The sequence below is a fragment of the Hippoglossus stenolepis genome, chromosome 7, assembly GCF_022539355.2.
Source record: "Hippoglossus stenolepis isolate QCI-W04-F060 chromosome 7, HSTE1.2, whole genome shotgun sequence".
Classification (NCBI taxonomy): Eukaryota; Metazoa; Chordata; class Actinopteri; order Pleuronectiformes; family Pleuronectidae; genus Hippoglossus; species Hippoglossus stenolepis.
In genome coordinates, this window is record NC_061489.1 from 6,357,742 (window position 1) to 6,384,402 (window position 26,661).

At 40.1% G+C, this 26,661-nt stretch overlaps 1 protein-coding gene across 2 annotated transcripts in view; it reads left to right on the top strand.

Moving 5' to 3' along the window:
* Positions 1–26,661, top strand: part of il1rapl2 (interleukin 1 receptor accessory protein-like 2) — a 381,416-nt gene that overhangs the window by 55,656 nt on the left and 299,099 nt on the right. For both annotated transcript variants that reach the window (XM_035160565.2, XM_035160566.2), the window contains exon 2: positions 9,958–10,063. In XM_035160565.2, the coding sequence (XP_035016456.2) occupies positions 9,979–10,063 (85 nt within the window). In that variant the 5' untranslated portion in view covers positions 9,958–9,978. The remainder of the gene's footprint in view (positions 1–9,957; positions 10,064–26,661) is intronic.

The following is a 26,661-nucleotide window of genomic DNA, read 5'->3' on the forward strand; positions in this document are numbered from 1 at the left end:
CGATAATTGTTGATATTGGGTTGTTGCCCAGCCCTAGTTTTGGTTCAGTCTGACCACTATCACAGCGTCAGTCACAGCAGGCAGCAGCTTTCAGCCAAATAGCTGAATACCAGCTCCGACCTGCAGACACAGTCAGGTGTTCAGCAGCTAGAAAGACACATATCTCCCTGAGGAGCCGCCAGAGACCAAGAAACAAAGCTTAGAGAGAACGAGTGATGCTATGGCTCCACTTTTAACTGTTAACAAGTTCATAAGATCAACTCAACGGTGGCGTCGACATGCTAGTGTTGGATTCACAACTTGTTTCCGCAATATTATCAGGTTTTCAGGCTTGAGAAGGTTTTTGTCTCCACTGGTTGGGATTATTCTATGACTTAACCAAATCATCGAAACGCACAGTGTGAGCACATGCACAGTGAGCTTTGGGTTCACATCTCAGACGATTTACTCGTACATGTACTGAAGAAGGTCAAGATCCGCAAGATAAAGACAAGGGAGAAACTCTGATCACAACATCTGCCCGAGATGAAAGTGGGACTGAGCAGAGGTGGAATTTAGCAACAACCTTTATAAAGTCCCACAGTGTATTCTGAGTTTAACCAGTAGATCCACAGCTATAAAGAGATATCTTCAGGATAATTTATTCTATTGTAGAGTATGTGAAAATGCTCACTCTGTGCTAAACCGTGATTGTATACATTCATTTAAGGTCGACAACAAGAGTCTGCGACACCGGGCGGAAACCAATTACACCTTCTCCTGCAGATATTAAAAAGACGTGCACGGCCAGACAGATCTTTCATAATGATGACGAGGCGGCTTATGTTTCCATGTAAAACACAGACTGCCTCTGTAACCAAAACAGCATGACTCACTTGGTTTGGGAGAGACAGATAGTGTGACAGAATAGGCCTGCAGGCTGTCTTTAATATTGGATGTGTGGCTAAAGCGGCCTAATGGCTTAGCACTGGTCTGTTTGGGACAAGAATAGCATGCTATCTCTCTCTCTCTCTCTCTCTCTCTCTCCCAGAGTGTGTGTGTGTGTGTGTGTGTGTGTGTGTGTGTGTGCGTGTGTGTTTGCACATGTTTACCCAAGACCCAGAATTAAACAAGTTATTAAAATATGCATCTTGTTTATAATCATCATTTGAACTTTTAACCCTTCAACAAAATAAGACTGTCTGAATTTTCTAGGATTAACAGTTTGATTACATTTTTTTTTTTCCTGGAATATCACAAGGAAATACCACCAGGCTTTGACGTCAAAACAGAAATGTAATCAGGAGAGTAAGATGTTGACTTTCGTGATTCTGCCTCGACTTGCCTCCGGACACGATATTCACATCACAGACACTCAAACAGACACAGAACACAGGCACCCAGTTGACCCTGCTGCGTTCTGTGTGTATGTCCTTGGGAACTCAGAATGGGCTTGTTTGATTGACTCAAGACTCCCAAGCGCACGCATGCACATGCATGCACACGCACACGCACACACACACACACACACACACACACACACGGCCATATAAAAGCATATTCTTCTCTATAGTCCAACCTTTCTGAGTGCATATAATGTGTGACACTTTGCATTATACACGCTTTGACCCTGCTTGGATTCCCCTGTGCTCTTCTGTGGGATATCATATCAGAGACAGACAGACACACAGACACAGCAAAGCAACAGAGAGGATGAAAGATAGGTGGTGGTATGATGCTCTAATAGTGTTTGTTCTGTCCTGCACTCTCTCTCTCACACACACACACACTCAGTTAAAACTCTGATATCTGATGTCGACTTTCTTCTTTTCTTTTCTTCTTGTCTCTTTTTCTGTCTGTGTACGGTAGATTTATTCTGTATCATTAGGTGTTTTGTCTAAATCCCTCCATCCTCCTCATCCATCTCCACACACTTACACAGAGCACACATACACACACACATACATGGCAGGAGCTTCCATTTCCACGCTCACGTTCATGGTGGATCAAACATCAAACAAGCTGCTGCTGCTGCCTTAGCAAGCATGACAGTGTTCATGTGTGGAAACAAGGAGAGGGAGACTGACCTTGGTGTGTGTGTGTGTGTAAGAGAGAGTGTGTGAGAGAGTGTGTGAGAGGGTGTGTGTAAGCATGCATGCGATGGATGTAAGGCAGTGCAGAGGGGGCGACGGAGAGGGCAAGATAAAGAGAGCTCAGTGTTTGGTGATGAGGGGGCCTATGTGCGAGCGTAAGAGGAAGACTGCAGCCACTATGAGAGAGCCTGTGTGAGGGAAGGACAGCTTAATGTGCGTGTGTGAGTGTTTGAGAGAATGTAACTGAAGGAAGAAAATAAAGTCACGTGAGAGCAGTAAAAGAACTTGATATATACTCAAGCTGAAGTGAGTTATGAAAGTATGCATGATAAAATCCTCAACTCTCTGAGTCTATATCTGCCTCATGGGTTAAATCCACTAAACAATGTGTCTGGGTCACCTTCAGTGAACTTACAAGTTGCTAATATCTGGTATAGAGGGGATCAACAATATACAATGCTGAAGAGAGAATGTAGCCCCAAGCTCATAGCTTTCCATTGAAAATGTGAAACCATCATTTGAAAGCATTAACACGAGCAGTAACCAACTTGTTGTTTTAGCATTTTAAGGGCCGATCAAGGTTCATGTCTTTGTTCCATTGTTTATATTTGATCCAGTTAGTTTTGGTTTCAGATTGTAATTCAGGAAGACTTTTGTACGACATACTTACGTCCTGCTACAGGTTCACTGTCGTCACAGTGATTGACGTCAGCGTGTTGTCAGCTCAGCTGTTCTATCAGCTAACTTAGTAGTAGTGTGTAGAAAACAAGCAGTCTGTCAGTTTAAATGGAGAAAATAAATGAACTGGATCACTTTGTTGGTTGCCATTGGTATTTCAACCAGCAAAGTATGAGGACTCTGAGTAAGTGGAAAAAAATGTTAATTCCTCAAAGCTACTGTATATATATATATTACTGTATAATTCAGTAGTATATTTTATGTAAAACTTTCTTCTCTGGAAGTACTACCTCAGAGGACCTGGTTGGGAGATGGTGTCTTGGCTGCTGCTCACTGCACATAGATTCCATGGTGGATCTGGTTTGATCGTCTGTATCACATTACAGAAAATAACAGGTTAGAGCCCAATTCCAAATAGTTCCATGATACTTGTTAGACTTTAACGTTAAAACAACATTCATTTAGACACATATAATTACCGCACATCATATCTATTAAGCATCAGGCATCGCGAGCCACGAGGGATGAATACAACAGCAGAAACGTTTCATATTTCCAGTCTCAATTTAAAATTTCAGTTTTCATGTGGAAGTTTAATCACTAAAAGTTACTTATCATGCATAAAGGGTTTCATTCCACACAAGCTATTTTATTTAAGTATTTTTCTCAGAGAGTGGATGTAGTTTACTAGTTTTGATCAACAGACCGTCAGCAGCAGCCCTGGTCGTGATTAAGCCGCTGCGGCTCAACTCTGTGGTTGTGGATTAGGCTGAAGTTGCATTAAAGAACCTGAAGGTCAAATGCATCAGCCTCACAACATTTGCTGCAGGCCATTGGAGGCCGTGAGGAGGAGGATTCACTCATAAAGACCCCATCAGTGGTGGTGTCATCCCCCACATTTACAAATCTGTGACTGGAAGCAGCAGACACCAGTGGGCTGTTTAACTAGTGCCATGAAGACTGAACCATGTCAGAATACATCAAATGGCTCAAATTCTGAAGTGGCCTCAATAAGAGATCCTTTTTTTTCCCGGCTTTTAGGATAATCCTGCCATTTTTTCCCCCATTCTTTTTTCCAACTGCCTCGAAAAGTTGCACCATTTTTAGGAAGGTTTAATACAACAACAAACTACTAACATAAATACATAATTATAAACTTTTTTGTGTGAAGTTCATGTTCGACTTGACATCTACATTCATCTTCCCACCTCCTTTAGTTCACCATTAGTCCTTGTAGGAGTCTGGGGTTCAGGAGAGAGCTCCTGCTGGTTTCACAGTCCATAAAGCACAGCGCTTTGTTCAGTATGGATATGCTATCGTCTCTGTTGCAGCACATCAGCTACCCTGAAGTGCTTCCTTTCAAATTCATATTTCATTCTACTGAGTTTTATATGATCTTTTGCAGTGGCACACTAATAGTTTCACATCTAAGTACACAAACTATACCCTACTTTTATTGCATTAATATACAATTAGTCTGAATGTCACCTGTCTAAGGAAGCTACAGGTATTACACTCAAATATAGGAGATCATCACATCTTTGAGAAAAAATACTTGGTTTGTGTCCAATCCAACATTGAGGAGGCAGGGTTTATGACCTATACTGCTGCCAGCCACCAGGGGCAATCATGACATTTTGGCTTCAATTTTAGGCAGCATTCATGTTGTTCATCTTTATAGACAGTCTATGCCTGCGTACATAAGTAAGGTGCTGCTAGTTATCCAACCCATTGTGCCTGAAAGGTCTAGATGTGTCACTTTAGGGCTGTACATCTTTCCAATACCTCCCTGTTTCAGCCTTTCTGCCTCAGTACCTATGACAGATTCACCCACACACTAGCACTAGTGGGGAGTCAATCTGGTTTCTCTATCCTGCATTATCTTGCGTACACACACACACACAGTTTGACAGCAGACCTTACCCCCTGTACTGTTCCCTTCACAGCAGGAAAAGGTGCCTGGATTACTTCGGGTGGGCTGCCAGGGGTCGCACAGTTCAAGCTCAAACTCTGAGATACAACGTCAGGCTCAGTAGGCCAAGTGGGAAAGCCTTTCCAAGTGGAAAGCACTTTCAAACATCTCTTAAGCTGGAGGTCATTGGCCCTGTCTACTGAGAAGCTAGTCAGCCATTTAAGGGCCTTGGTAACATTCATTAAGTCTTAAAGGGATAGTTCACCGAAAAATGAAGAATGTACTCATTATCTACTCACCACTAGGTTGGAGTTTCCGGACTTCACAGCATTGCAGCCAAATCTGATACAATTGAAATAAATAGGGAACGATTTTTCAAACATCCAAGTGTCTGTAAGCCCTGACACTCGACACGGCCTCATTTACACTGAGTATTTAGTCTAAATGTCCTGGCTGCAATGCTGTTTACCCCTGAAACTCCTACAGTGTTTTGTGGACTCAAACACTTCACCCACCCCTCCATCGGCCTAGTGGTGAGCACATAATGAGTACATTTTTCATCCCGACTAAAAATCTGTTAGCAGCGTGACCTTTTATTCAGCACGGGTTGCAAGTGCTGCAGGTGGGAGTAGCTAGTAAAACTAGCGAGGCTAACATTTGCATTAGAGCAGACACACTCCATTTTTTCACATCTTGCACTTAACAACCGAAGCACACTGTTTCACTCGTGGAGTAAAGTTAGAGTAGAGTTTTTAGCCTTGGTTTGGTCTGAGGTTTTATTCCTCAAAAATGTTAGCTCCTAAAAACGTTTTGTTACAAGCCATTACCGTACCGATTACACACACAGACACACACAGCCTTTAGCAGTTGCATTAGGTCCCTCTATGTCTCGGACTAAAAGGTTCAGAAAGTGGATCAAAAAAGAGCCTGTAGACTGTGTTATGCTACAGTGTGTTTGTGTTTGTGTTTGTGTGGATGTGTATGTGTGATAAAAGTCTTTTTTTCTTTTGTTTATTTATATTTATAGTACCAAGGCCATGTTTTTTCAATTACATCTTACTTGGGATGATTTTGGCCACACAACATAACAACTTCTATCACAAAATGATCTCTCTGAAATTAAAGAAATGCTGCTTTTCCAAGAACTTTTTAAATGTTCCATTAATAGTCAAATTAAACCTTGATAGTTGGGTCAGTAAGTTTCCTTTCTGCCAAAGAAACTGCTCCCTCCCAGCTCCATCTGAGCCTTACCTCCCGGAGGAGGCAGAGAAAAATATACATTTCTTTGCTATGTTTGATTAATCATCCAATCACTCTTTCTGTGTGTTTGGGTCTGAAAGAAATGCAAGGTCTTGATGCTTAACACCATGAGCTGTTTTCTGTCCACTTATGTTTTACTTGTCCAAATAACCTAGGTAAACACTTCCCACATATGACTGACTCACACCTTGATTTTTCTCGTTGCTGGTGCTTGTCTGAGAGAAACTGCTTCACTGTTCTCACCTCGAGACAACAACTCAATTCCGCTTTTTCACTACAATATAACAACCTGACAAAACCTGTTCTCCTCTGAGGACTGGAGACGGACTGCAGCCTGTGAGGCCAGGAAGAGGCAAAATCAAAAGTCGGACAGCCTTCTATCTCCAAGTTCTGTTTAGAACGGTTTGGCCTTTGTGCCTCTCTTGACTGGAACACACAACACTCTTTTGTATAGCCAAAATTAAATATTTTCTGAGAACCCTCTATGCAAAACATTGTTTTGCTTCAAGTTACAAAACTGAAAACGTCACCTTGGACTCTGGTCCGTCCGTCCGTCCACCTCATGTTCTTGTGAGTGTGTTATATCAGAAACACTGTCAATTTCATTTTACACAAGATCAGCCTGTCGTCTGTGTTAAAATGAGGAATATGGAGCATCTTGTTAAGTCAAACATTAGCATATGTTTCACAAATAATGAGATATTTAATCTTTTTGCTCATCAAGTATCTCGACTTTGAAAAGATTGTGCAAGAAACGTTCTGTTCGTAAAAAGGAATCACAGACTTGGAGGAAGTTGCCTCTTTAGTGGAAGAGGAAGTGTTTGGTAGTGGTTGACTGTGAGGTTATTGGGGATTACATCTGTAGTTTCTCAAGAAACAATGAGATTGGTTTAAGATGTTGAACTCAAAATTGCGTCATTCAGACCATGTTTTTAGCCTAACGTGTGAACGTGTCTCCAGAGGAGGATATCAGAGAACATTTAGGCCGTTTTGAGTCGCATTTGAATGCCTGGACACTAGGATGACTTGAAAAATTCTCCTTTAGCTCTCAGCCTGCTGGAGGGGCGTGTCCACATCCAGGTGGATTGACAGCAATTTAAGTCCTGCGTGGGAAGGAGAAGAAAGTAAAGAAAGTAGTTGTATTTTTTTGACGGATAGGGACCACAGCAGTATCTTACCAGCCACGGGAACTTTAGCAGGTTTGTGTACATGCTGCTAAATGAAGCTCACTAGCTAATTAGCTTTCCAACCTGCAGAAACGATGTCAGCTGGGCCCTTTTCTCTGGTGACTGTTTCGTTGCTCCTCCAACAAGCTAAGTAGTAGAAGAGGACTCGTGTTGGTGCTTGTTAGATAAGAGGAGAGCGGAGCCGCAGAGCTAATGTGGGCTGTTGTTAAAAGCATGTGGCTCTTGCTGTGAGTAATGTTAGCAGGCTGTTATCTGCCTGTAACAGAGTGCTGACATTACTGCTGTATGCTAATGTGCTCTGGAGTGAGGCAACGTCATGTGGAAACACGTTGTCCATCTACACAGACAGAAGCTGACTAATGTAAAGATATCAATATCCACGTGACTTGTAGCTCAGGTACAGGCTGTGTGCTGTGCCAGGTAAACACAAACAAACTCGAGAAAATATGGCCAATAGAAGTTTATCAAAGAAAACATTCGTGCTAATCATACACAGATGCAACCAATAACCACAAGTGACAATAGAGTGGCAACACTCAAGGTGCATGATGGGTTTTTTGGGACTCTTCAACATGCTGCACAGGTGTGTCTGGGTTATGTGTGGCTTTGACTATAACTTAACTCAGCATAGTGGATGAGGAATTCTAAGGTCAGTTTTGGGATGTGATTATGGTGGTGATGAGACAATGTACTTTTATTCTTTTAAATTATTGATATTTTAGGGTTTTTTTGTAAAAGAAAAAGCACTATCAAAGTCATGAGCACTACATGTTCCCCTTTGAATCTTTAATCAAGTGTTGAAATTTTGACAAAAACTTAAAAAAATACAGTAGAGATTTCCAACTGGTATCGGAAACGACACGTACCTTTCCTCATCTTCATCTTTGTTCTTTTGGTTTCGTCATCCACATTGATTTGGGCCACTTTTATGTGCCATCCCATCATTGCCAATCTTCAAAGGCAAATGACTGTGTCTCACATATCAACCCCATCCCGGGCTCGATCATAAGCTATCCCACTGCTCACGTGAATGAAATGTGATTTCAATCAGCAGCTGGAGTTTGAGTTCTCTTTTTATTGTCATGTGTCTGAAAAATACGATGAAATGACTCCTGGCGTGGCTAATCTTCATCTTTGATCTCTCCCTGGTTCCTGTGTTTGTGTGTGTGTGTGTGCCCATATAGTTGGTACACAGAGAGCATGAGAAAATCTGATTGTGTTCTATCAATGTGATTTCACATGGCTGCCTCAAACACGTGTGTGTCCCTGAAGCTTCTGCAGCCTTTGTATTCATGATTTATGATCAAATCTAATTTAGTTTTAGGAGTTTGATTCAAACCATTTGTAAAAAAAATTAAATAAAACAGTCTTCTGTTTTTCAGATGTTTTAGATCAATATTGATGTTTTTTTTATGTGATTCTTTTCCTGTAGTTCAAATAAAGCATTTTGTTTTTCCCTTTTTATGGCATATTGGCCCACATGCAACGAGATTTGAGGTTACCCTACTGTCTTTTTATCTGTAGCTAGTAAAGTTTGAGAGATAGAATCAGAAATGTTTGCACCCATTTGAAATCACATCAAATCACAAAAAGAACATTTTATACACATTGGTGTTCCTCTCCAAATGTCCAACTATTTGACCCCTTTTCGAAGTGGCAGTCACACAAAGTCATGCTAACATGCATTACAATATAGAATAGAACAATATCCTGTTGGGGGATAAGGTCATTTTTGGTTTGCACAGTATTTGGTCTTCATAATTCCCATCACATTGTTGAACTTATTTTGCACATTGTGTAACCTCGCAAAATAGACTCAATTCCCCTGAAAAATGGAATTACTGCTTTGTATGAAAAGCGAAGTACAGAGTCATAACTTTTAAAGACCAACACAGAAAAACACCAGGACAACATTAAAAAAGTCATAAAAAACCCACTGGGAAAGTGTGTTTCTGGTAACAGCTGAAGCAAATCCAAAAAGGTATTTGTAACTGGGACTGGTCTAACGGGTCCGATGCAAAATGTTGTAACAATACAGTGGAACTCAGCCACATGGAGAGGTGGGGGTGCTCAGTATTAGTCCTGGATGTTCTGATGCCAAAAGGGAAACTTCTTCTGGCATTCAAAAACAAATCTCTTTTTAGAGCTTGTGTGTGGTTGAAAGGATAAAATGAATGGAAGTGGTTGCAGTGGCCTTAAAAATGTTTGTGCTCTTACTTCGGTCACACAAATGTTGTTCATGAAGTGATGCAGACTGACATCGTTTTCAGAGTTATCAAAATCAAAATTTGTAAACTAGTTTACAGTTAAAAGTGCTTTGTCTTTTATTTGTTCTGTTCCTCTGATATATGGGCACCTCACAGAATGTGTTCCTGCACTTAGGTTAATGGAGAACTCTAAATAGACCAGAAAGTGACCATAGCTGTGAATGAGTGACTGTATCTGTATGTCAACCTGTCCTCTCACGCAGTCAGCTGGGATTGGATAAGCGTTATAGATAATGGATGGATGATCTGAACCATAACTATCAAAGTTGCAGATCAGGAAACACTCACACTAATTGTTTTGTAGCACTCTGCTAAGCCGTTTTTATTTTAATTATTTTAATTTATTTAGACATGAGGACACAGAAGCAAAATGTTGGCAAATAGCTCTCTAGCAATGAAGGTGTAATTCTGTGGCATAAAGTAGAGAAAATCCTGTGAGGGGACAGAGTTATAATTTAAACACACTTTATCGTTTGGTGTCATGGAAAACACTTTTGTGTTTTAACCTGGTTTAAATGAGAATCACAACGACACTTTGCCTTCTCTAGATAAGTTTTAACCCCATTCTCCTGTTTTCTCAGGTGCCTGCGGGGAATACAGAGATGAAGATCATATTCCTCCTCTTCCTCCTCCTCCTCGCCTCGGGAGCCTGTGATGACGTCAAGTACATCTCCAAGAGGAACTCAGGTAGGATGAGCCGGCCTTGGTGTTTCTTGTCTCCACTTGCAGCCGTGCTGATTTGCTGGAAATGAGCGTCTCTTGTTGAAAGTTCCCCGGTTTAGTTGTTTTTGTTTTGAGGTTTTTGTCTCTTTCTACGTAAACACTCTAGATAATGCCACCTCCTGTCTTTTCCCATACCACTCCTCGCTCTTCTCCCCCGACAGTCCTCTCCACTCTTACCTCTGATGATGTATTAATGTCCCTTGATGCAATGGATACGTACGTTTTCTTGCTCTACCCTTTTTTTTCTCTGCCTTTTCTCAGACAAAATGCCTCTCCAAACTCTATCTTGGAGCTTAGATAGATGTGTGTGTGTGTCTGTGTTTTCTTGCCTCTCTTTCTTTTCTGCTGAGGCTGCGTAATGATCAGCCTGTCTGACTGCTGCTGTCATTGTCGCTGCCGTTGTGCTCATTTGTGTATCAGCAGCCAGCCGGTGACAGATCTGCTGATGGTCTCTCATTCCCGATCGATTTGTTGTGCCTTGCTGATCAACAGCACTCAGAGAGTTTGATTAGTCTATCAATGTTATGTCATGCTGTCTCAATAATGCTTTGCATGATACTGTATGGTTAAGTATCAGTGACATCGAGGTGAGCTCCACTCCCTGTTCAGCCTTGTTGCTGTCTTTGCGTTTGAATAATGTTCTTCCTGATTCCCAGATGATCTGATGAATAGAAATTCTTGAGTTATAAATATTACCAGCAGTATTTGTAATTTTATTGTCGTGCTAGCAAGTCCGGAAAGTGATAAAAACATGGAAAATTACTCACCGATTTTTAGCAAACTCAGGTCATCTAATTATAACAATCCAGTTAGAATTGATTCCCCTGTAATGTAATCCTGTCTCACAATTTTGCTTGCTTGTAAGTGAGAGTTGAGGCCCTGGCAGTTTAATCAGGGGAATTTGTGGCAACCATAACAATCCTTTAGAGATCCTCTGTAATTACACAAACACACACAGCATCAAAGAATTACATTACTGGGCTTTGCTAAACTACTGCAAGACTTGTAAAGGCATTCAACTTCTTTTCTCAGTCATTTTCTTAAAATTCTTAAGTTGCATTATAATATTTTCACATTATATATTTCTGTTGATGTTTTTCCCCCTTGCTTAAAATGGGCTGGGCTCAGGTAGAAAAAGGTGATCACATGCAGATATGCACGAATTAGTATTTAGTAACGATCACAATGACACTAAATGGGTCCTTTGGGAAAATACGGTTATTCCCCTTCTTGGTGAAACTTTGATGTATTTTTATGATAAATATAAATATCAATGTGCTACCAGTTAGCTTAGCTTAGCAACTGAAGATAGAGGATTAATTTAGCCTGACTCTGTCTGAAAGTAATAAAATAAACTTTTTCTTAGAGATTTTCTGATACAATTTTTCCCTTCCTAATACGGATACTGATCCCTCGACATTGCATATCGGCTGATACAGAGTGATCGAATAACAGACCTTTTATCGTGAAATATTTCCACCTTGCTGACATTATCTCCCTCAAGCTGGGGAATGGAACAAAACCAGAAATCACTACTTCGCAGCTCTAAAAACGGTACTTGCCCAAAACAACAGCTCAACAGCTAAAGGAGCAAAGAAGAAGTGATTTCTGGAAAAAGAAAATTGCAGTTTTATCTTGGTAAAACTATACATTAAAGATGACGTACGGGGTCGTTACATAGATTTGTGTACTTGATGATGCCTTACCCACCATTTTCTGTTGTATCCGATGCTGGTATCGGAACATCACCACTTTTTTGGGGTCGTGCAACCATTTGAGACTCAAGGAAGTTACGGTCTCTGGATATGAAATACCAGTGTATGGTCAAATAGTCATTTTTTCCATTTCCTTTATGTAAAGAGGTTCTGGTTGGCAGATTGTGTTATCTTTAGACAGGGTCAGGCACTGTTTTTTCCCCCTGTCTTTACACTGAGCTTATTAGGTCAGAAGTTTTAAAACAACGCCATTTTCCATGTTTTTATTGAAATCCCAACAGTTCAAGTCCAGTGATGGACATAAAATGGTACAAATCAAAGTGACAAAAGATGAGCAGAAAAAACACAACACAGTTTGTTTATTAGAAGTATTAATGACTTTAAAAAAGCTTAGTGAGTACCAGAGAGCTTTGTTTCACTGCAGTCACTCTTTGCCCAGTCTGCTCAGTTTCCTTTACACCCACTCTTCAACATGCGGACGTGTGGGTGGGCTGGTGGGAGTTTTTGTTTGGTATTTGTTGTGTATGTGCGTGTGTGTGTGTGTGTTAGCTTGCAGGCATGCCAGCATGTGTGAACAGTCCACTTCATGCCATAGTGAACAGTGACTATCTGTGTGTGGGTGCAGTATATATCCAGGTTCTGTGCGTGCATGTGTGTGTGTGTGTGAGAACTCCCAGTGTGCTACAGTGTAAGCTCTCTGGATGTACACTCTCCGTCTTTGTATGTGTGTGTGGGAGAGGTGTGCACAGAGCAATTATGTGATCAGAGCAGAGCCAAGCGGACATTTATGTGGGCGACCGCTACAGTCAGCCAAAGATAAGCTGTTAGATCTTTTCACTCTCATTGTGTGATTATGTATGCAACGCTTATAATGTCTCCAGAGGTCTGTTTTGACATACATAGTGAAGCAAAACTTGCAAGGCAGATAGTCTGTTGCTGTGGACAGATGGGTCGCTTGCCTTTTTGCTATTATTTGTCCTTTTCCAGAGGAAAGGGCCGAACAGTTATGGTGGTAGTTTCCCATGTTTCTCATTTTGCTCAGGAGAAGATTGTGCATGGTTGAGCCTTGCCTGTGTGCAAGTGCCTTTGGTAGTTCAGCTTTATCAGATTGCTTTTGCTTTAGATGTCTTGTCATCTTTGCATACGGCTTCTCACAGTAAAGGCAGTAATTCTTCTTAGCATAGATTAGTTGGTGTTCAGTGTTTGAGGACATTTTCACTTTGATATATGGTTGTTGAGGTTCACTTCCATGTGCAGTTTTATCCATTGAAGGTGGTTTTCTTTGGAGTATTTCCTTTTCTGCTACTTTTTCTTTTGCTTCTTCTTTTTCTTCATCTGAGGTTTCCAGAGAAAGGGAGACCTGTTGTTCAGTGGTCTGAAAAAAGAGAAACAAAACCTCTTATTAATTTGCAAATAATAATAGAATAAAATCACACCGGCACTACTTTTTTAAGTTATCATGCATTTTTCACCACCTCTGTTTATGTAATTAAACCCTTTATTACCATTTCACACACAGATAATTCCTCTTCAGTGGAAGAAGATGAATCCATCCGGTCATTGCCGGTAATCTCTGGCTGATTATTGACAATACACTCTGAGATTTCCATCTCATCTGGTGTTTGGGGACAGCAATTTGCTGCATGGGTCCTGTCTTGTAACAAAAAGAACCAAACAGTGTATGAATTCATACATCATTGCCTGATTTGTGGCATGTCACTTTTTGTGATTGTTTCTATTCCTGCTATTATAGCTGTTGAATTCATGCCTCATTCCGTTAAATCATTTTCCATCTTTTGAGTCTAGTTAATATTAAGTAATATTTTTTGGTTGACCAAATTTTATTGGCACCATTTATTCAATACAGACATATTACTGATACAGAGTAACTGTCAAATGGTGTGCAGAGTCGCTCTCCCAACCCCCCCACACATACCTGCATACCACTCCCCACCTACTTAGAGCCCTTCGGAAAATCCATTCCCCACAGTTCCTATTCAAAGTGAACATTTCACATGTTTCTACCAAAGCACTGATTCCTGAGGCCCTGAGATCATTAGGTGGGATGAGGTTGTGATGACACATCTCTCCATAGGCTGAGAGTTGAGGACACTGCTTTGTCGATCCTTGCTGTGGTTTGACTAATATTTCAAAATTAGGTCAAATTATGCAGATGTAGGAGTCAATGGGATGAAGTGGTCAGGAGATTTCTCGTTTTGTGCACCTCTCGGTGTGCGTTTTATTTACAAACATTTTACGGCTACAGAGAACTTCCGGGTGTCACCAAAACATCCGCCTTTAACCCCGCCCGGTGCCCTTGTTACCATGGTAACCCCACAGCTCCTTACAGAGTGTGTAATCGTGCAAACCAGATAGTGCAAATCAAATAGTGTAAACCACGTCAACAGTCTTTGGTGATTTCTGTCTATCACATGTGTCCACTAAACAGATATCCAATATATGGTTTGACATAGGTGTAGGCAATATGGATCTTTTCACTGTAATATAATGCTAAGTGTGTGAAACATCTATTAAAAGAACACTATTCACAGATACATTATACAAATTGGACTATCCTTTTTGGTTAATCTAGAAAACTGACTTGTGGAACCTGTAAATGGATATAAGGGGTCTGTTACTTCCACAGTGATTTCAAGATTTTCTTCAAGGATGGAGTTTATTCACCGACGTTCTCTATGCCTACTTCTTTTTCACAACCTTATTTTATGCTCCACTAATAAGTGCCACTCTACATTTTAGGTGTCAAGAATACGCTTAAAAGAATTAATGCCAGTTTACAAAGCATATGTATAATATTGTTAAGAATGAGAGAAGTCCTTATCACATAGTTAAATAAGGAAAACCCTGAGATAGTGTGTAACAAAATGTGTAAATATAAATATAAATACATGTCTCCAATGACAGTTGAGGTCTCCGGAGTCGTACACAATTTCTTCTCCTGCATTTATTTTTTTTGACTGCAAATGCACACAGATGTGGACTTTTCTGCTCATTTTTCTTACCAGAAAGCATTGCCATGAAAGGAGTCTTTAGTTGCAATCACTCCATAGCATGATCAAAAATATTATAAAACAAAATTTATTCATTATATTTATTTATAAATTGTATTGTATTATTATGACACAAGTTTAATAACTGCCACGACATACCATGAACAACCAACATTAACTGACTCAGCAATTGTAGCACTTGATGATATGCATTGTCATTTTAAGAGTTTGGATTGAGAAAAGGCTAGCTTTGAGAACAATTACTGTATCTGCATCTATATACTTGCAGATCATAAGTTTGTTTCCTACGTATAATGGCAGTAAGCATTCATCATTGAAAAGAGAAGAAGATCAAGATCAAGTCTGCCATTCGTATATCTACACACACATTTTAAATTGGGGAAAGCATGCCAGTAAGCTTAGCTAAACATGAAAACTGGAAGCAGTGGGAAACAGTTAACCTTGCTCAGTCAACAGCTATAAAACACCTTGGCCACAACAGCAATCATGTTTCTGCTTTGTTTTATTTTATCAGCCGGCTGGCTTTGATTTAGCGTACAAATACCAGAGTGGCATTGATCTTTTAATCTAACCCCTTGCAAGTAAGCAAATAAGTATATTCACCAAAAAGTTAAACTATGCCTTTAAACTGTTTTATAATAGTTATACCTATTATGGTATGCCAAGACTGTCAAAATACACAATTTCCTGTCTTAGAAATTATTAGCAAAGCCACTGAGTTTCTTTCATGAAGTTTTGTACCTACTCTTTAAAATGTAACTTTAAGACATATTAATTTAAAGCCTAGATAAAGTAAATTTTGTTGCTAATACTGCAGTCCTTGATATAAGTGAGTGCAGCCAGGTTACTTCTTATTGCAGGTTTTTTTATTATTCACAATTAGTGGCCATGATTATGTTCATAATATTTGTATCACAGATAAATGTTTAAATATTGATAAAATAAAGTTAAATCAATATAATATATATATAATTTAAATAAACAGGAAGTAGTTGCAGTAAGCAAACACTCATTGGGTGAAACAATAAGCACAGACAGTTCCCTCTTTGATATGTAAATATCGCTCAAGGATCCAAGTCCCCTCTTGGCAACTTCTTTAAAAAAAAATTTAAAAGCACATTTGAAGTAAGATTATGAGAAAAGACCTTAAAAGTAATATTCTATGTCTTAAAACACGTAAACACGTAATGCAAAAGCCTCAATTGCTGTCCGTCCTTTTTTGTTATGTAAAACCGCAGCGTGGTCCTTGAATTAAGATGTTTGAAATGGCCACAAATCCTCAGTGAATACCCCAAAATGCTCTTATAAGGCATTAAACAGCTTTGACAAAGATCCTGCAAGTATGTGTCAAGTCAGAATTATTCTTAAACATATTCCCTCGTGTGGTGGTTTTATGATATTGACCGATGATGCACCTATATCTCCTCTTTAGGTGTTGACTGAGTGACATTTTATTTAAATGACCAGAAATACTGGTCCACACTTGGTCACTATAGAACGGCAGTCCACTGTTGGTAAGGTAGGAGTGTATGTGTGTGTGCATGTAACTGGACACCATATGGATAGGAGCTTGCATTTCCTCTGTCAGTTTCCCTGCTGTGCTTTGATGCAGCATCCTCTGCAACAAAAGGGGACAAATTGTGATGACACACAGCAGACAGCAGGATGGTGGGGAGTTACTTTGACGTCATTCAAAGGACAAGAGGATTCTTTACACTGACATTTCATTAGTATACTAGAATGGCACTCAGTAAAGCGCATACCTCCACCACGGCCCAGCAGTCCCCTTAAATTCAATCAACTGGAAACAATTTTACACAAATCAGTTCCCTGGATGGGCCTAATTTTTTCATCAAGATTCATGAATTATTGCCAGGGATTTGGTGAAATTGTCAAACGCTTCCGCAATATACAGAAAGTGATTAAAGGGTCTGGGATCTGTCCCTTTGTCCAGATCAACCACAACATGTAATGGGTTCATTCTTTGCCCATGTCCCCCCCTTCCACCAAGTTTCATTCAAATCAGTGTTGTAGTTTTTCGTAATCTTGCTGACAAACAAACATGGAAACAAAGAAGCAGAAAGGGGCGAAAACACAACAACCTTGGCTGTGGTAAAAAGTTCAGCAACGTACAGTGAGTTTAATGGACATCATTTGCACATACCTGTTCACAACACAATCTGGGCAGCTCCGAGCACAATTTCATCAAGAAGAAAAATGTACAACTTGTTGTAAACAAACTACAACATTATCTGCTGTGTGCTTGTAGTGTAAAGAGAGATTCACTATTTGTAGACCTTGTTTAAGTCTTCTTAAGCCCTTCACACCGTTAGTGTGCTGATCATTGGATGTGCGTGGTGCTTCTTGCTGAATTACATTCAATATATCATTGGTTCCAGCTCCTCAGTCATGTCAATGTCTGATCCTAAATATATCTACAAGAATATTCTATGAAAATCTATGAGTCTCATGGTAAAAGTTCTGTTTTGAAAAGTTTGACTCTGTATAGATGTGTTTACAAAGCTCTGAATGAGGAGGCACTGACACTCAAATGGCAGCAGCCTACCTTTATGAACAATGTTTATTTTATGTTACAGTCATGTTTATGGCTTGACAATATTTCTATAAATAGAGGGCATTTATACTTTTCTTCATCTTGCGGTAAAACCCAGACACTTGTCTGTAAAGCCTGAATAATGGCCCAACCAGAATCTTTTTATGCTGAACAGCTTTCTGAATGAAAGAGCTGTATTTTGGCTTATTTGAAGTGAATGTCCAAAAGCTAAGGACTATATTAAAAACTGTTTTGTCTCATAGATACCGAATATTGCTCTGTATGTTAATGTTGCTATAAATGAAGGCCTCAGGAGTGAGAGTGTTTGGGAGATTTGCTAGACTGATGCATTTGTACACGTCACCTACATGTACTGTACATCTCTCTCTCTCTCTGTCTCTGCCTCTCTCTCCGTCTCTCTCTCTGCCTCTCTCGCTCTCTCTCTCTCTGCCTCTCTCGCTCTCTCTGCCTCTCTCTCCGTCTCTCGCTCTCTCTGTCTCTGCCTCTCTCGCTCTCTCTGCCTCTCTCTCTGTGTATGTGATGAAACAGTGAAATAGTGCCACTGATTTTACACCTGCTTTTCCTACATGTTAAATAAACAGGTGCGGCTGTCATTTGTTAATACCTCAGTTATTGCCTCTCTGATATTGCACATCTAATCAGAATGCCTTAAAACACGTAATGCAAAAGCCTCAATTGCTGTCCGTCCTCTTTAGTTATGTAAAACCGCAGCGTGGTCCTTGAATTAAGATGTTTGAAATGGCCACAAATCCTCAGTGAATACCCCAAAATGCTCTTATAAGGCGTTAAACAGCTTTGACAGAGATCCTGCAAGTATGTGTCAAGTCAGAATTATTCCCAAACATATTCCCTCATGTGGTGGTTTTATGATATTGACCGATGATGCACCTATATCTCCTCTTTAGGTGTTGACTGTGATCTAGTGAGTGAAAGTTTAATTCAGTAGAATGTTGAATCTTCCGTAAACCTTTCAGACTTCTCATGCCATGTATGGAAGCATCTTTATTTCTTGTGCTTTACTCTGTCTTTAGGAAACAGTGTTTTTTTTAAATGCGTGTTTTCATTTCCAAAATGTGTATTTACCGTAATTAAGCCTGTGTACACATTGCATTGTAAAAAAAGAAAAATCGTAATGGCAGTGAGGTAAATACATCTACACACAGGCAGAACTGTTACTTAGATTAGCCCATTTTACTGAAAAGTGCTAATGAGCCCGACAGTTGCTACCCAGGCATGGAAATGCTGAAAATAATGCCTGGAAGTCATGCAGGCACATTTGTGGATACACACTCACACATATTAGACCCTGTTATGCAAAATGACACACACCTTTTCTCACACGCTCCCTTTTATTCACTCAGGCAGCCACACACTCACACATGGCTGCAGTCACACCATGACACCACATTTACACATACATGTACACACACACACATACACTTAATACATATTAATTGCGACACTGGTAATTACAGGAACTCCGATTCAGTTCTCCTTTCATCTTTGGTTTTCATCTCATGGTTTTCTTAGTCGAGGCCAGATCTTAACAGTGTCGCTGAATCAGACAGAACCAATAGATTATCTGAGCAGAGAGATTTAATGCAGACTCTTATCTAAATCCCTGCTAGGCTTACACAGGAAGAAAGTTAATGAGACACAAACAAAGGAAACACAAAGCAAGTGAGTGAACCTGCATGTGCTCTCAGTACATACAGTGCTGTTTCTTGCATTGTTTAGTTACCTCCGCCAACGAGGTTATGTTTTCACCCCTGTCAGTTTGCTTGTTGGTTGGTTTGTAAGCAATATTACTCGAAAACTACCTGACATGATACATGGTGGAAGACTCCAGGAAAGGCATAGCAGTGATATCTGACGGTAGTGATGACGTTTTATTTTTACATCCTAAAACTTCTATATATTTCCTTCTAACTACACTTTAGTCACACTTCTTTCCTTGTGTCTTCCGTATTTCTGTCCTTCCCTCTTTATTTTAAGTCTTTAATGACTCTGTGCTGCTGGCCCCGCACATGAGGTGCTGATACAGATGGTTTGCTATGTGTGTGTGCGTCAGGGTGATTGAGTGCCAGCAAATGCCCTTGTATGTGTGTGTCTGTGTGTGTGTGTGATTGCATTTTCTGATGCAGCTAAAACCTCAGATCAAAGAGTGATATAAATCTCAGTATGATCTAATCGCAAATTAACTCCGACCATGCAAAGCAGAGGAAAGATAACAGAGTGTAAGGTTTTTGTGGGTGCGCAAGTGTGTGTTTGTGTGTGTGTGTCATGCTTCAGTGTTACGAGACATGTCTTTATTGTACAGACTATAACATAAAAACTGTGTGTTTGTGTGTGTGCCGACTTGCTTTGAGTGGGACAAGGACAAAACGCACACACACACACACACACACACCTTCTGTGTAACTGCACACTGCAGCTGATTTTGCGTTAGAAAGCACCTGAAGTTGAGCAGATTTCTAACTTCTGATGCAGACAAATTTTCCACAGTAAAACGTTGACTCACTTGGTTTTCACGGTTGGCTGTAATCGACTTTGCTGCACAATGAACATGAATGTCAGGCTCTGTGAACAGCAGCTTCCTTTAAAGATGACTGTTAGAAAAATGTAGATTTAACAAATGATAAGAAACAGCAAAAACAAAACACAGAAATAATGTAGAAAGTGCAAAAAGACAAAGTAGTGTCCTATGCACAGGATCCCAAATGATTTCACGTTGGTTTTTTGGAGTGTTGTGAATTCCTCTGCCACTAGTCTTAGCTGCTTAGAGTGCTGAGGGCAAAAAGACAAATTACTTATTCACCACTGTGGAGAATGCAGACAGTGACGGAGAGCAGGAGAAACAGAGCAGAGGCTAGGAGACATTCAACATTTATACGTTCTTATTGTACTACAGCTGCTGGGGAGAGACAGCGAGGCAGTTTTGTATTGCCTGGGATACTGAATGGTTCAGGTAAGTGATGCAAGTTACATCGTGATGTTTTTTTGAATTTTATTCGGAAGTTAGTTTCAGGATGCATTTTCCAAAGATCTGAATATAAGTATTGATAGTAGCAATATTAAAAACATGTACTTATTTGTGTATTTGCACTGAGTCCAGTACATTTAAAATTTCAACTTTAGATTTGAGGATTTACAGACCACACACATTTTATGTTGATTAATGCAAAGGAAAACAACTGACACATTGGATCCCACTTTCACTGTGATCTGGTCATGAGGACCAGGAATCGGCTGTTTTATATATTTTTTAACCAAAATTTGTTGCCGTTGCCTGAATTCACGATTAAAAGTGGCTTTGTCATCGAAAGACACTTGACTTTGACTTGGCCTTTACATGTAACTGCATGTGTGTACGTGTTTGCGGATACACTTTTTGAAACACATGGTGTAGCTTTTAACTAGAGCAGCGGTCAGGTAACTAGCCACCATACATAACTGCTGCTTTGTGTTTCTTCTATCAAAAAACTAAAAGTATCAGCCAATTAACATAAACTATATTAAGAATCAAAACCTACCTCATAAGGACCTTTATTCTAATCTAACATGGTTGAAAAGACAAGATTTAAGGTTGTTTACATTTCATCCTCAAATATAAACTCGGTAATCGTCTGAGACCAGGGCAACACAATAACCTAATGTGTTATCATGTTTTCACTCGTGTTTCTGCCCCCAGAACAAAGACATTTTCTCTCAGGAGGAGCTTTTGTGGATGAGCCTGTTCAGACTCTTCTGTCTGTGCGTCCACTGACACAGGCACAGGGGTGGGACGAGCATGACCCCTTTTACCAGCATTGATAACGGGTTTCCAAACCACCCACATATAGTCCTGGGAGTACATTGTAACTGTATCCATGGAGTAATGCTTTAAAGTTTTGTTAAAGCAATAGTTATATAGTATAATAGTATACATTCTCTTGCTGATAGGTAGAAGAACAAACCTATTTCACCTGACAGAAGTATTTAAAAGTGAAATGGAAGTAAAGCCCACTGAGAGTTTCTTCATCTTTTTGGTTTTAGTAAAATGTTAAAGAAAGAAATCCCTCAGCAGCTATCGGTCCAAACCCGTCACCACTCCACTCTGCTAATACTGATTCATCTTTGGCTGGCACTTGGACTGTATTTCTACAGAGCCTCTACTCCTGGTACTTTGTCTTTCCCATGACCTCTCTGTCTCACTTTTTCCACTTTGTCTTTCGCTGTCTAATCGGCTTTAGAAGGGGGTCCCTGCTATCAGGTACTGATGTCAATGAAGGTGCCTGTTTATCTGGAATAGGGAAAAGTGAAAAGGTAAAACAAGTGGCCAAAATTGATGAAACAAAGGCCTGTTCTCCCTGAACAGTGTGGAAATTCAAAGCCTCTTTTGATGAGCATACCTTCACAGCTTTTGCTTTCTGTGAAAAATAATCTATTAAGAGAATATAATTCTTTCCTTTTTCACAAGATCTTCTGAAATGGCTCTGACAAAGTTACTGGTTCCCCTTTACAAATGAGGTACAAAAGTGAATTGTAGCGAAAATCCAAGCAAACCATCAAGAAACAAAAGAACTGCCAAGCATGATTTCATCAAAGTCTACAGGACTGTCTCCAAGCAGCTTGATGTCCGTGTGACCACAGCTACTAATGTTATTAAGATGTTGGGACCGTAGCCAACCTCACTGGACTTGGGGACAAATCAACCCCAGATTAAAGAAGGATTATTTGAGCAGTGAAAACATTTATTTAGGGAAAAAAAATTAAATTGACTCCATGAAAGAGGAAGGCCCCCGGACGAGCACACTTTTGAAAAAGAAAAGAGCCTGACTGGAGTTTGCTGAAATGCAAGTTGACAAGCTGCAATGCTTCTGGGAAAATGTCCTTTGGACAGACGAAAAAAAACCCAGAGCTTTCTGGTAAGTCACATCAGTTCTGAAGTGTCCTGCTGTGAGTCCTGATCCTAATCCAACAGAACATCCACGAGAAGAGCTGCAACTCACAGTTGTGAGAATAGACGCATGGAACCTGAGAGAACTGGAGCAGTTTGTTTTAGAGCAGTGGGACAATCTGCCAGCTGAAGCTGGGAAGTGAGCAGGTCTCATTAAGAGCTACACAAAGAGCTTTTTCACAGTGATTGCCTCCCAAAGTGTCAAAGTCTGACAAAAATGTTTTTGTCCAGCGCATTTTTATTTGTTGTATGACTTAAAATATGTTACATTGAACATCAAAGGAAACATGTTTTTTTTTTTTATGGGGACCAGAGGGTTTTAGATGTGATCTCGTTTACAGACACCATTTTAGGGGATTCACCATCTGATCTCACTGTGTTGCCTCCATCATTTTGGAGTTTAGGATTTGTAGTTTTTTTCTAACAAACCTTTGAAACCTATGAAGAAAGTTGAATCACCTTTAATTTCTGCCTCCCTTATGTCTTCAGTCTTCTGCCTCGCCCCTACTTTGTCCCTTTCACTCCCTTCCTGTCACTCCCTCTCTCTCTCTCTCTCTCTCTCTCTCTCTCTCTCTCTCTCTCTCGTACCCAATGTCTTCATGTCTTTGGTGAGCTCCAAGGTCATATTAAAGATTCATCCAGTCTTTGGTTCTGCAGTCAAATATTGATAGAGGCTGACGCCGCTTTGACTCTGTACACCTCAGGGTTCCATTCGGCATGTGCACACACATACACGCACACACTTTTGAATGTTCATACACCTGAAGTGCACACAAATACCAATTAAACATGTGTACATATACTAGCAAGAGTAAACATAGGTCGTCAGACATATCCACCTTTTTCATTGTATAAAACGTATGACTCTGTTAGTGTTTTATGACTAGTGTGACATTCAGACACATTTGTTGTGTCACTTTTGATGCACGTAGGTTGTAACATTTTCACGAAGCTTTATCAAACTTTTTTCTAAACACAGAAAGTAATTTGTTGGGGCGCCCTCCACCCCTTCCTGCAACACTAAAGCACCTTGTTATACTTTTCTATAGCTAATATACTCAGCATTGCACCAACAAAGCTCCTGAAGAAGAAAACTGCAAGCTAGTGAACATGAACAATACTGGATTTGAAACATTTAGGAAACAGGCTTTGCAGATTTTGCTGTCCATCAGCAGTCTTGATATCAACTGCATATACTAGTTTTCCCTTGATGGATGTCACGGTCTTAGAAAATGTGCATCTTTCTTGTGGTTACATAGCTTGAAGTCTGATGTTGATACTCTTCACTTGAGAACAGACTTCTCTGTGAAGCTGGAGGCCGCTTGTGTCCACGGGTTCTACTCATCATATTTGTATATTAATACTGTCTGGAAGTTGAAATAGGTTAGAAGAAATTACTTTTAGGATAAGATGCCTTTAAAAAAATCAATATCGCCTCAAATGTATCTGGAGGAACTGTTTTCCATGTTATGTTCACAACAAAGTAGTCGTATAGTTAGTATAGTATATGTTTAGTTTTTCTCATAACCACTGGCCGATTATTGGCTGCTTATAGCTTGACTTCATGATATTTGTTCGTATTATTATACAGGAAAGGATAACAAGTAACATAATACTTATAATTAAAATTCATGAATGGAAGTAGAAGCCAGGATAAAGTATATTTTTTCATTTGTCCACTTGCATGCTTGCTGAGGTCAGTGGTCTAGGTTAGTTTAAGGTAAAGGTAAGGCAAGTAGTGGTTAGAGTAAGATACTGAATGCAAGTCTTCTTATGGTCCCCCAAAGTGACCTATGATAATGTATGTGTGTGAGTGAGTGTGTGTGTGTGTGTGTGGGCGTGTGTTCTTGACACTAATGGATTTGGACAGGGGGCCCAGGGGAAAGAGACCATATACGGGCCTCTATTAATTACCTCCTTAACACATGCACACACCCAGAATACCCAGAAAGACTTAAGCATGCAGTAATCTACGCTATCACCGTCACATTTCTAGATAAGGGTGCACACACAAGGTTATAGTGTGTAATTGATTCCTGTGGTCAACTGGTTTCCGAAATATTTCCCTCTCTTTGTCCAAATTTCCCTCATTTTGTTTTCTTCTCTTTTGGCTTTAAATGATCAAATCCTCTTTCTCCATCTCTCTCACACACACACACATACATTTAGTTCCTCTGTCCGTTCCCTCTGCTTCTACGTCTTTATCTCAATCTCTTTCGCAGTGGAAGGCATAAATTTATTATAGCATGATGAATTATAAAAACACAGCTTCACGGCAGGAGTCACACAAATCTTTAATGCACATAAGGATATGTACATTACCACACACGCACACGTGCATGAACAAGCACACACATGCAGCGGCAGCACTAATAAATGAACCGATTACATTTGCATTGGACAAATAAGCCTGGAAATAAATTAATGTTGGAACACCTGCCTTATTCATAGAGAGAACACATATGTGCAAGAATAAATACACACAGGATCAGCCTCTCACACTGCTCTCCATAAATATCCTGAGAAAGAGCAAAACACACACAAACACCACAGATAAATGTACATTCAAGCACACTGCTATTTACACACATGAAAGGGGGTACTGAAATGTAATGACAGAAGATAAAAGAAGGTCAATCTATAAAATATGACGCGTGATCCACCCACACATTTCCATCCAGATTAGTGATGCAAGGTTATCTGTCAGCTAAATCTAAATATTGCATCACTTGGTGAACTTGAACGTGAATAAATGTGTACTTATTACATTTGCAAGGCAATGAACGTTTGATTTGAGATTTTAACATAGTTTTTATGTTTAGATTCATTGTTTTTACACAATGACCACCCAAAGCTGAGAGAAACCTATACACAACACATGTCAATAAGAGCAGTTTGACAAGATTACATATATTTACCAAATATTTTTGAAATAAGCAGTGGCTGAATATTCCTGTGTCCCTGTGTAGGTTTGAAAAATTGCATCACTCTTCAAATTAAAGTTCTGTTGATGCAGATGATATATCTCTAAATGAAACTGAAAACTGATGGAAGCTTATCGACTCAAATCTCTGTAGATCACTTGCTGCTTAATTTATTTATCACCAACACAGCCGTTTCGGTATATACCATACCTACAAAAACATTTATTCTGTTTATCACTACAACTCACATCAGGCTCTTAAACTTTCTTGTCTCGTCTTTGAGACGCTGAACTGGAGCTTTTAGAAGCGGTAGTAGCAGAGAGTGGACGCCATCGACTTTTAATGGAATCTGCTCTGTCACACATGAGCAACTTGTATCTTTTGAAGCCCCAGACCAGAATCAGCCCTTCGGGGTCAAAGCAGTAGTTTTAGTTTGGCTCACCGAGCCAGAGAAGTTAAAAAGTTAGGATGACACGGCACGCGTGCTGTGGGGCTCCACAGGTGATCTCGAGGCCTCCCCGTATCTGAAGTTATTGAGATGTGGTGACTGGAATGTGTAATGGCATTTCAACAACCTCCTCCCTGAAGAATGTTCATACAAGCTGTCAGCCAATCACATGCTTTGTCCAGAGAAGAACACCTGACAGTGTTGCAGGCGATGTCTGTGATGAAGACTGAAGAAGACACCATAATACAAGAGGGTAATTGGCTGGAGTCACAAGTTTCATAGACAATTTTTGACATCATCAGACATTAGGATAAGGCATCACAGAGCTACCCAGAGGAATGGGACACTCTTCAGTATGACGACAGGATGGCATTTCCACACCTCCTTAAAGGGGGGCTGTCTCTGGATACAGAGAGGTGACTTACTCCCAGTCGAGCCCTGCAACACAATTGCCTACCTGGGCAATCACATGTTGACACCAGCTTTTGTAAAGCTGCTGCTGATGGGTTCATGAGTAACGACACACTGATTCAGATGAATTGATGATTCTTTGAGCGACTATGAAACTGAGTTAGAGCCCATTGACTTGACCCAACTAGACCCTACATGATACAATTATGATTTTTTATATAGACAGCTCCCCAGGTTTGGTCAATAGATCCATCTACTTCAAGTTTATGTTAGAAATATTGATACATTGAGAGATCCTGTGATCACTCAGACCCAGAGGTGAAGATAGAGTTGTTGACAAGTTTCAGGGATAAGGAAGATGCAGAGCTACCCCACCAACTCCTGTGATGTAGGCTCTTACACATTAAGTTTCAGAGACAAACAGCCCAGCAGTGTCCTGACGTTCAGACAGAGATCTCCAGCGATGAAGAGTCAGCCGCTGATGGAGACTGTGATGAAGCTGTTGTGACAGTGCTTCA